Source organism: Calidris pugnax, unplaced genomic scaffold (assembly GCF_001431845.1).
Source record: "Calidris pugnax isolate Ruff unplaced genomic scaffold, ASM143184v1 scaffold255, whole genome shotgun sequence".
Lineage (NCBI taxonomy): Eukaryota > Metazoa > Chordata > Aves > Charadriiformes > Scolopacidae > Calidris > Calidris pugnax.
Window position 1 is genome coordinate 28522 of NW_015091101.1, and position 11531 is coordinate 40052.

At 59.5% G+C, this 11531-nt stretch overlaps 1 protein-coding gene across 3 annotated transcripts in view; it reads left to right on the forward strand.

Annotated features, from left to right (window-relative positions):
* Positions 1–10094, forward strand: part of LINGO3 (leucine rich repeat and Ig domain containing 3) — a 30790-nt gene extending 20696 nt beyond the window's left edge. For all 3 annotated transcript variants that reach the window (XM_014957978.1, XM_014957980.1, XM_014957979.1), the window contains one exon: positions 7827–10094. In XM_014957978.1, the coding sequence (XP_014813464.1) occupies positions 7861–9678 (1818 nt within the window). In that variant the 5' untranslated portion in view covers positions 7827–7860 and the 3' untranslated portion in view covers positions 9679–10094. The remainder of the gene's footprint in view (positions 1–7826) is intronic.
* Positions 10095–11531: the final 1437 nt, after the last annotated feature.

The following is an 11531-nucleotide window of genomic DNA, read 5'->3' on the forward strand; positions in this document are numbered from 1 at the left end:
GCACGGCCACCGCCGGCCCCAGCCCTGCTCCTGGGCTCTGCCATGGCTCTTGGGTGCAGTCACTTGGCCACCTGGGGACCCCTGGCCACCAGGTCCCGCAGGCATGGGGGGGATAGACCTGCCAGGTGCCCCCCTGCCAGCGGGGCTGCCCCACTGCTTGGTTGTCCCCTCTGCTCCTCCAGCTCTGCCCCCCTGCCTGCCCCAGCCCCGCTTTGCTGGGAAATGGACTGACCCAGAAAAAGCAAAACATGCTCTGAGTGCGCCCAGAGTGGCAGAGAATTTGTTTCCCAGCCAGGCCCTGATGGGATTAGGAATAACTCTCTGCTAGATAATTCTCCATTAGGTCTGGTGATTGATTTTCTTCCTTCCTACCCCCCAGCTCTCTCCTCCTCTCCCTGTTTCAGCTGGATTACTCTCATGCTCGGTTTGCTAATTGCCTGATCACTAGAGCCTCGTCAGAGCAAGGCATGGGGACATCACTGGCCTCCTCTGACCTTCTGAGTTTTCTGCCTCTTTGTTTATGCCTCAGCTCCGATTTAATCTCCTCCACTCCCCAGCATAAGCTGGGTTGTTTCTGCTGCCCTAATCAGAGGGAGAAACCTGCTGGTGGCACCCCTGGAGCCAGGGAAGGTCCTGGGGATGCTCCTTCAGCTCCTCCCCGGCACCTCCATCCTGGCAAGCCCACTGGTTTTGCAGACCCGAGGCAATGGATGAAATAAAGCCACAGGAGCCACAGGTTGATTTTGGGGTGGTGGCACAAGAAAGCCCACAGACACTGAGCAGCACAGATCACCTTTGGTCCTTGTTTTGGTGCACCCAGAAAATGTCCCTGGAAACTAAGGCTCTGCTGGAGCAAAGCCACCTGCAGCAGCGGCTGGAAAAACACTGTTCAAATCCCCCATTTCACCTTCAGGTGTGGAAGTTTGCTTTGTCACCTCTGAAAAATGCCTAAAAGTACCCCTCACCTCCCCGGTGACCAACTTCAGCCTGTGGATGCTGCAGGTCAATGTGGGCGGCATCACCAGCGAGAGCTGAGCACAAAGCAGAATTCCCAGGGACCTTGTTTTTTCTCCCTTTGCAGCCCCAAAAAACATTTGGGGGAGACTCCCTTACTGCTAGGCATAATTGAGGGCTGGGTTTTTTCCAGCGGGGAGGAAGGAGCTGATGTCTGGGTGGGCTTTGGCACAGGGCTGGGGAGCTGGGCTCATTTTATGGTCTTGAAGAGCACTGTCCCACGGTGGCTCTGGCTCTGGGCTCCTCCTGAGACCTGGGCCAAGGCTTCCAGCCCAGGGGTAGAACCCAGGGCCAGGGCTCAGCTTGGCACCCACCTGTGGGAGTTGGCATCTGCCTTCAGGGAACCCATCCTCTGCTCCAAGCCTGTGCCAGCAGCTCTGGGTGCTTTGAATCCCAGATGAGCCATCGAGCCTGCTTCATGCAGCCATATTCCCATTCCTGGTGATTGAGATCTCAGTTAGTTGGTGGCCCAGGACAAGGGAGCACATGGAAACTGCTCCTGCTGACCAAGAGTCCGGCACTGCCCCCTGAGCAACCCCAACAAGCTGGAAATGAGCCTGGGGAAATGTCACTTTGCTTCAGCTGTGGATGCTCAACCCCTCCATCCTCCTCCCAAATCCAGCCCAAGCCCTCAGTGGGGTGATGGTGTCTATGGGGGAGCTGGCAGGGCCCTTGGAGAGTGTGGAGGTGCCACCGTCTGTGCAGAGGAGCTGTGGGTGGCACTGCCTTGTCTGCCACTGGCACAGAGCCTGGCACAGGCTGGGAGCGAGGGCGGCCGTGGGCAGGGAGCTGGGACACGGTGTGTTGGAGAGGGTCCAGAGGAGGCCACAGAGATGCTGGGAGGGCTGGAGCCCCTCTGCTGGGAGGGGGGGCTGAGAGACTTGGGGGGGTTCAGCCTGGAGAAGAGAAGGCTCCGGGGAGACCTTGGAGCCCCTTCCAGTCCCTCAAGAAGGGGGGCTCCAGGAAAGCTGGGGAGGGACTCTGGCTGAGGGAGGGGAGCCCTAGGAGGAGGGGGAAGGGTTGGACCCTGCAAGAGGGGAGATGGAGCTGAGCTGTGGGGAAGAACTTGTTTGGTGTGAGGGTGGTGAGAGCCTGGCCCAGGTTGGCCAGAGAAGCTGTGGCTGCCCCATCCCTGGAGGGGTTCAAGGGCAGGTTGGAGGGGTCTTGGAGCAACCTGGTGTGGTGGGAGGTGTCCCTGCCCAGGGCAGGGGGTGGCACTGGGGGGGCTTTAAGGTCCCTTCCCACCCAAACCAGTCTGTGATTCTGTGATTTGCTGCCAGGGCAGGGCTGGCTGCCAGCTCTCAGGTGAGCAGCAGTGAACGGGCATCACTTGGGGTGTTTCAAGCAGGGTTTGGTCAATATTGGTGTTTGTAGGAGCCCTCTCCTGTCTTGTGCCAGGTTTGGGATATGCTTTCACTGGCACAAGTCCCTGTCACCTGTGTGTCAGGGTGCTGGTATTTTTCCTCTGTCAGTGTTTTGAGGATGAAGATCCCAGCATTGCTTTCTGCTGCCTCCCTGCCTGGAGGTCTTCATCCTCCTCTGGGATCCCCTGGAAAGGTGGAGCAGTGTCCCATATCCCGAGCGTGGAACCTCCCCTGGGTGCTCCTGCCATCCCCAGGCAGAGCCCATGAAGGAGGGGTAACGTGGCCTCGAGCAGCAGCAGTGGGGTTCTTGCAGGAGGAGGTCTCAGCAGGACCACGGTGCATCCTGCAAGTCAATGGAAGACTAAAACAAGACGTTGCTTTGACTGAAGTATTTGTATTTGCGCGATGTCAAAACAGAACCTAGAAATGTCAGCCTTGGCTTATTTTCCCATCTTTATTCGGAGAAATGCCAGCGGAGGAGCAACTGCTCTCGGAGGGGCTGGCTGTGCCGAGCGTGTGCCACCAAAGCAGGAGCCATTCGAAGGGGGTGGAAGAGGCTTTGCCATCTCCTTTTCTCTAAGAAGTGATGGTGTGAGGGAGCAAAAAATACCCCACAAGCTGGGTCAGGAGGTGGCTGAGCATCCGAGAGCCGGGCGGTCAGAGAAAGCTGGTTCCTCTGCTCTGAGCTCTGCTTGCTGGGACGCACCGTGCTGCTGGTGGCCAGGAGAAAATGAGTTCAGTGGCCACACGTCCTGTCGGGGAGGCAAGGATGGAGGGGGCTGCTCTTGGGGGGCTCAGAAGCGGCCAAAGGTGGTCTGCTCTGCTCCCCCTGCAGCCTTGGGCCTTCCTGGCTCCCTTCCCCAGCCCTGCATCCAGCAGGCGTGTTATTTTTAAAAATAAATTAAATGCGAAGAAGAGCCTCTATCTAGGCCTTCAACTGGAGTCTTAATTGGCCTCGCTCCCCAGGGACCAGGCGAGCCCTGGAGAAGGCCGCGCTATCGCAGTAATGAGCTATTAATAAACAGCTCGGCTCGGCTCTGCCGGGGCCAGATGGGGACTGCGGGGTCCTGGTTGTCACTGCAGGGGACATGGGGTCTCCACAGCTGGGGTGGCTTCTGCGGGATGTCCTGGGGCTGGCAGAGATCTGCAGGGGCAGAGCCAGCCTTGGCTTCTTGCTCCAGAGCTGGCATCCACCTGGGTTTGCTGGGAGGAGGCTCATCCAGCAACCGTGAATCACAGTCTGGCTGGGGTTGGAAGGGACCTCTGGAGATCATCTCCTCCAACCCCCTGCCAGAGCAGGGTCACCCAGAGCAGGTCCCACAGGAACGTGTCCAGTAGGGTTTGAATGTCTCCAGAGACAGAGACTCCACCACCTCCCTGGGCAGCCTCTGCCAGGGCTCTGGCACCCTCACAGGAAAGAAGTTCCTCCTCATGTTTGTATGGAATTTCCCATGTTCCAGTTTGTGCCCGTTGCCCCTTGTCCTGTCCCCGGGCACCACTGAGAAGAGTCTGGTCTTGCCACCCACCCTTTAGCTTTTGCTCAGCATCGATGAGATCCCCTCTTAGTCTGCTCTTCTCCAGCTGAAAAGCCCCAAGTCCCTCGGCCTTTCCTCCCAAGAGAGATGCTCCAGGCCCCTCATCATCTTTGTAGCCTCTGCTGTCCCCTCTCCAGCAGTTCCCTGTCCTTCTGGAACTGGGGAGCCCAGAACTGGTCCCAGTGCTCCCAATGTGGCCTCCCCAGGGCAGAGCCGAGCAGAGGGGGAGGATGAACCTCCCTCCAACTGATGCCCACCCTGTTCCTGATGCACCCCAGGAGATCGCTGGCCTTCTTGGCCACAGGGACACATTGCTGGCTGGTGGGCAACTTAACATCCACCACGACCCCCAGGTCTCTCTCTGCAGAGCTGCTTTTCAGCACGTCAGCCCCAACCTTTACTGGTGCAGGGGGTTATTCCTCCCGAGGTGCAGCACCCTCCAGTTGCCCTTGTTGAACCCCCCCCCCCCAGAGGGTTTGGTGTGAGTTTTGGGCCTGTGCCCAGCTCCTCCTTGGCACCCATGGGTGGGGGCTGTGGGGCAGCAGGGGCAGCTGATGCTCTGCTCTGGCTCTGGAGGGGAAGGAGAGCTCCTGCTCCCCAGCTGCCGGGTAAAACAACGCCAGCGGGTTCATACCTTTGCTTAGAGGATCAGGTGGCCAAAGTAGTAACCAAAAGTGGAGTAGGGTTACCCTGGGCTCATCCATAATGAACACGGCCGAGAGACGGCGTGGTCCTGGGCTGCCTCGGCACAGGGAGGGGAAGGGGCCAGTCCCCCCATCCCAGCCCCTCGGGGGGAAGCAATGGTGGGCAAGGGATCCAGCCAGGCGTGGGAGACCATTAGCCTGGCCGAGACGCCTGGGTGTATTTATTTAGTGTAGAGGCAGCAAATAAAATAAGCCTCACAATAAATCGGGAGGATTTTTTTTCCTGCGGGTTGGCAGGTGGTGCCTGGGAGCATCCTTCTTCCCCAGCCCGGTGGCAGAGCAGGAGCGGAGCCTTTGGAACCACGGGGGCAGGGGGGAGCTAAGCGAAACCGTCGTCCCCCCCCTCACCCTGGAGCTGGCTCGGGTTCCCAAGGCCACCAGCCAAGCAGAGCTGGTGGCAAAATGGTTCTTGGCACGACTGGGAGCAGCCTCCTTGAAGGCAGAGGCTGCCGAGCAGCTCCAGCCGCATCCCCAATTTGGTGCCCAGGTGGCATTTGGGGACCTCTCGTCGCTGGACATGGCTGGGGGGGGTCAGGACATGGGGGGGGTCAGGTGTGATGGGTGAAGCCTGAGGAGTGCTGGGGAGAGGGGGAGGAAGGGGCTGGGACCCTTGTGGGGCAGCAGTGAGGTCTCTGGTCCCAGCAAGGGAAGCCGGTGCTGCATCACCAGGAGTGGACTTAGATGGTCTCTATGGTCCCTTCCAACTCTATGGTGATGCATCACCAGGAGTGGACTAGATGATCTCTATGGTCCTTTCCAACTCTAAAATTCAGTGAAAAATTCAGTGAAATCATGCCCGGCTGAGTGAAAAATTCAGTGAAATCACCCCCGGTTGTTAATCCCCTCCCTCCGGCCGCATGAAAAACGATAATGCTTCCCCCTGTTTGATTCGTTGGAAGAAAAAGGGAAAGGTGGCAACATGCCCGGCTGTTAATCCCCTCCCTGCGGCCGCGTGAAAAACGATAACGCTTCCCTCTGTTTCATTCGTTGGAAGAAAAAGGGAAAGGTGGCAAAATTAAGACACGCACCAAAAAAAAAAAAAAACACAACGAAAAGTCTGAAAAAGATAATACCCTGTGGCTCCTAAATGGGTTTATTGCCAGGAAAATTGCTCAGCTTGGATAATAGGATCAGGGCAGGAAATTATCTGTGAAGATTGTGTCCTTCCCTGTGATGTGGGCACAGAGAGGGTCGGGAGCCCTCCCGGACCCCAAGGCCATTCCCACATGCCACCAGCCCCTTGGGGACAGCAGGGAGGGTGACACTAGCCTTTAGTGTTCTTCACCAGCGTGGTGGCCATGGGGTGCAGGAGTTGCTGGGCAGAGGCACTGGGATGGTCCAGCTCCTGCTGTCCCCGCTCTACCAGTGTCACCTCTCCAGGGGATTCTGGGGTCCCCATTGCTCGTCATGGGGCTTGGAGCCAAGCGCTCTGAGTGGGCACCCTGCTGTGACGCTGGTGGTGATGCTCTGCCCAGGCTCTGCTTCAGGGACAGGAGGTGAGCACCCAACCCCAGGAGATGTTGAACCACTTTAGGTCATATCAGTTGGTTCATTTTGCCCAGAGAAGCTGTGGCTGCCCCATCCCTGGAGGGGTTCAAGGGCAGGATGGAGGGGGCTTGGAGCAACCTGGTGTGGTGGGAGGTGTCCCTGCCCAGGGCAGGGGGTGGCACTGGGGGGGCTTTAAGGTCCCTTCCCACCCGAACCAGTCTGTGATTCTATGATGTGGGATATTTTCTCTTTGGGCCTTCTGCATCCAGCAAGGGGCTGAGACCTGGCCCACTCACTGCACCTCCTCTGTTTTCAGTACCTCCCAAATTGCCCACATTCCCTCACCGTGCCCTTGCATCCAGCAAGGGGCTGAGACCTGACCCACTCACTGCACCTCCTCAGGGGTGGCTGGAATGGCTGGCTCCGCTCTCAGTACCCCCCAAATTGCCCACATTCCCTCACCGTGCCCAGAAACACCCTGCAGCACCCCAACCGAGCAGCTCTGCCACTTAATTAGGTTAATGAAGGTGCTTCATTAGGGAAAGGTGGCTGAGGAGCTTGCAGCAGTGCTGGGAGACGCGTGTCCAGGCACAGTGGCAGCCCGGCAGATTTGGGGACAGAAGGTGACAGGGAGCAGGGGAAGGAGAAGCAGAGAAAAGGGAAAGCGGTGGCAAAGTGCTAATCCCTGGAAAGGAGGGCAGCCGGGACACAGGCATGGTGGCAGCCCAGCAGATTTGGGGACAGAAGGTGACAGGGAGCAGGGGAAGGAGAAGCAGAGAAAAGGGAAAGCGGTGGCAAAGTGCTAATCCCTGGAAAGGAGGGCAGCCGGGACACCGCGCCGCCCAGGGTCGGTGTTAATCCCTCATCTGCAAAGATTGTGCCCACAGACGCCTTAATCTCCGCTCCGAGAGGGGGACGCCGGGGACAGGGACGGGGGGACCGGTCCCTACGTGCGGTGCCGAGCATCCCCCATCCTGCAGGACCTCACTGAGCCCACGGCCTAGGAAGGATTTGTGCTGCTTGCCGCATCCATATGAGGAGCAGAGGGGATATGGCATCCCACCCGTGACATGAGTTTTCAAGGCCTCTGGCTGCATCTCTTTGCTGTTACACTGACCCGGGGATGGGGGGGAACTGTGTCCCCCATTCTCCTGGTGTGCTCCTGCTCAGGGTTCCCTACGTCTGTGTGTGCACCATCAGTGACACGGAGTGGGTGGGAGCTGGTGGTGGAGCAGAGGCTGAGATGTGGGTCTGCAGCTGGGTCTCCTCTCTCAAATCCCTCCTCCTGCCTCAGTTTATCTGCTCTCCTAACGCTGCGTGCAGGCAGCGAGGCTTCTTTAGCCCAGGTTTGTGTGGGGCACTGTCACCGGGTCACACTCTGGGTGCTGAGAAAGGGGTCCAGAGGGTTTCCTGGGGGGTGCTGGGACCTTATCAGGGCCACGGGTCATGGTTCGGGGGACGTTTTCCAGTCTCAGCCCCCAGATCTGGGGCTGGGCAGGAGGTTGTTAGCCTCCCCCGGGCTGACTCCAGGGCACCGTCGCCGGGTCACACTCTGGGTGTTGAGAAAGGGGTCCAGAGGGTTTCCTGGGGGGTGCTGGGACCTTATCAGGGCCACGGGTCATGGTTCGGGGGACGTTTTCCAGTCTCAGCCCCCAGATCTGGGGCTGGGCAGGAGGTTGTTAGCCTCCCCCGGGCTGACTCCGCATCTCTCTCCTTTCCAGGCGCATGGGAGAATGGTAGTGAGCCCGTAAGACCATGCTCTACACAATGACATGTTGGCTCCCGGTCCTGGTCCTCCACCTGGTCCTCCTGAGCCCCCCGCGGGTGGCAGCCTGCCCTGCCCGCTGCGAGTGCGCCCCGCAGATCAAGTCGGTGGTGTGTCACCGCAAGCGGCTCACCTCCATCCCCGAGGGCATCCCCACCGAGACCAAGATCCTGGAGCTCAACAAGAACCGCATCCGCTGCCTGAACCCGGGGGACCTCTCCCCGTACCCGCTGCTGGAGGAGCTGGATTTCAGCGAGAACATCATCTCCAATGTGGAGCCGGGCGCCTTCAGCAACCTGTTCAACCTGCAGACCTTGCGGCTGAGGGGGAACCAGCTCAAGCTCATCCCCCCGGGGGTCTTCACCAAGCTGACCAACCTCACCCTCCTGGACATCAGCGAGAACAAGCTCGTCATCCTGCTGGACTACATGTTCCAGGACCTGCGAAACCTGAAGAGCCTGGAGGTGGGCGATAACGACTTGGTGTACATCTCCCAAAGGGCCTTCTCAGGGCTGCTGGGCCTGGAGCAGTTGACCATTGAGAAGTGCAACCTGACCTCCATCTCGGCTGAGTCTCTCTCCTACCTCCAGAACCTGGAGGTGCTGCGGCTCCGGCACCTCAGCATCTCTGCACTGGAGGACCAAAACTTCAAGAAGCTCTACAACCTCCTGCAGCTGGAGATCGACAACTGGCCGCTGCTGGAAGATGTCTCCCCCACCAGCTTCCAGGGCCTGAACCTCACCTCGCTCTCCATCACCTACACCAACATCACAGCAGTGCCCGCTGCTGCCTTGAGGAACCTGGTGTACCTCCGGTACCTGAACCTGTCCTACAACCCCATTAGCACTGTGCTGAAGGGCTCCTTTAAAGACCTCATCCGGCTCCAGGAGCTCCACATCGTGGGCGCTCTCTTGGTGTCTGTGGAGCCACAGGCTTTCTCCGGCCTGAGACAAATCCGGCTGCTCAACCTCTCCAGCAACTTTCTCTCCACGCTGGAGGAGAGCACCTTCCACTCCGTCAACACATTGGAGACGCTGCGGGTGGACAGGAACCCCCTGGCCTGTGACTGCCGCCTCCTCTGGATCCTGCAGCGGCGGAAGACGCTCAACTTTGATGGGCAGCAGCCCATGTGCTCCTCGCCACCCGAAATCCAGGGCAATGCCCTGCGCGACTTCCCGGACTCCGTGCTCTTCGAGTACTTCACCTGCCAGAAGCCCAAGATAAAGGATCGGAAGCTGCAGCACGTGACGGCCCGGGAAGGACAGTCCGTGTCCTTCCTTTGCCGGGCGGATGGGGAGCCGGACCCCTCCATCGCCTGGGTGTCCCCCCAGCACCGCATGATCACCACCCGCAGCACAGGGCGGGCGACGGTGCTGCCGGGGGGCACCCTGGAGATCCGCTTCGCCCAAGTGCAGGACAGTGGCACCTACATCTGCATCGCCAGCAACGCGGGGGGCAACGACACCTACTTCGCCACCCTGACGGTCAAGGGGCGCCCGGCCGATGGGTCCCACTACGCCAACCGGACTTTGTACCTCAGCGAGTTCAATGACACCTCTCACAACGACACGCAAGTCTTCTTGAAGTTTACGTTGGACCTCAAGACCATCCTGGTCTCCACGGCCATGGGCTGCATCACCTTCCTGGGCGTGGTGCTCTTCTGCTTCCTCCTCCTCTTCGTCTGGAGCCGGGGACGAGGGCAACACAAGAACAACTTCTCGGTGGAGTACTCCTTCCGCAAGGTGGACGGTCCCACCACCACCACTGGCCAAGGAGGAGCCAGGAAGTTCAACATGAAGATGATCTGAACCTCTCCTGGAGGAGAACGGTTGTCTGCTGCCCGGCCCCGGGCACGGTCATGGTGGGATGGGGCCGGGGGGAGTATGGGAGCACCGGTGACATCCTGGGGCTGGTGGTGGGACCTCGCTGTGCTGGGATGTGGCTGGAGATGTGCCAGAAGCCAGTGGCGTCAACACCACAGGGTTGAGAAGTGGTGACCCTGGCTGTCCCAGCCCCATGGAGAGCCCTCGGGGCACAGGGGCTGTCCCAGCTCCAGGGGCTCCCAATGTAGCCAACACTTTTGCTACCAACTATGCATTTCTCTGGCCAAGAGATCAGCAGCATTTGGGCCTGGGGAAAAAAAAACTGCTTCCTTTTCCTCCCCCCACCCTCTTCCCCGTTGTTTTTTTAAGAGACTCTCCAGAAAACTTTCCTGGTGGTTGTTTATGGTTCTCCTCTTTTCTTCTTGTTGGGGTTTGGGGTTTTTTTGGTCCAATGATTTTTTTTTTTTTAATGAATTTCCAAGAGAATAGTCTTCCGGGGCGATGCGGGACTGGGGCACCGGGGGAGGTTGGGCTGAGCTGGGGGTCTCCCCCAACCCCTCGGCAAAGCCAGGACCCCCCCCTCCCCGGGGCGCTGCCGTGCCTTGAGAGCTTCCCATCAGCGGATTTAAGAGGTGGCATCTACAAACGCGGGTGCCCGAGGACGCGCCTGCACAAGCAATAATAACCCTCCCACAGCGAGGCTCTGAGAAGGTGGCAGAAAAAAGGGGGGAAAAAGGCAAAATGAGGCCATTAAAATCAGGAGGAGCAGCCCCAGGGTGATGCAAGGCCCCCTCTTTGCGTCTGCCCCACAGCAGCGGTGAAAGGATGGGCGGATGGGGTTCATACAGGTGCAAAAAGGCATTTTTGGGTCCGTTTCCTTTGGTTTGCAAAGTGGAAGTCTGCGGGAGAGCAGGAGCTGGCTCGTCCTGCGCGGGGAGGCCATTCTGCCTGGGAAAGAAGAGGAGAGAAAGGCTTAGGACAAGCAGCTCAGGAACCGACAGCAAAAGCTCTGGGACAAGGTCCCAGCTGGCACCTCCATCCTGTCTCCCCGGATCCTGCGCTGGGGACCGCGGGTCGGAGTCCTGGGCTCTGCTCCCTGCAGCCATGGGGACGGTCCCCAGGGCAGCGATGGCTTCAGCTCAGGGAATGGGATTTTTGGGTGGGAGAAGGAGCAGACCTGGCACTGCTGGAAGCAAGGAGCCTGGACAGGACCTAGATGGGCTGAGGAGCCCGTTGCTTCCTCCCCCTCCTCCTCCTGCTCGTCCTCCTCCTCCCACCACGTGCACCCCCAGGGTTGCTGCAGGTCCCACCTCCCTGTTCCCACAGGCACGTCCTTCCACCTTGGATGTCCCTTTCCAGTTGGCAGTGGTCAGACTGGTCACACTGGCCTTCGGGAGCTGGAGAAGACAGCTGCCCATCTCCTGCTGGCAGTCTCCAGGCCTTTGGGGTTGCACTGGAGGCAGGAGCTCCCGAGGGGTTGGGGCTGTAACCCCTCCATGAGCTTCACTGTGGGGGCACAGGAGAGGGTGACTGGTCCCCAGCACCCCATCCTGCTGTCCCCATCCTGTATCTCATGGGTACTGGGTGTCCCCCCTGGCCCCTGGTTGAGTCCTGGGGGGGGGTGAGAGGGGTGAAGGAGCCAGTGGGCTCAGCCCCGGGCCCAAAAGGTGGTCCCTGGGCTGCAGTGGGGGTGGGGGGTACTGCCCACCTCTCCCCCCCCACCCCCTGCCGTGGGTCTGGCCGTTGCCCCTCACATCCTGGTACCCCCTGGCTCCCCGAGCCGTGCATGCCGTGTCGCACCGGGGGTCCCACCGGCATCACCCGGCGCCTTTTTCCGT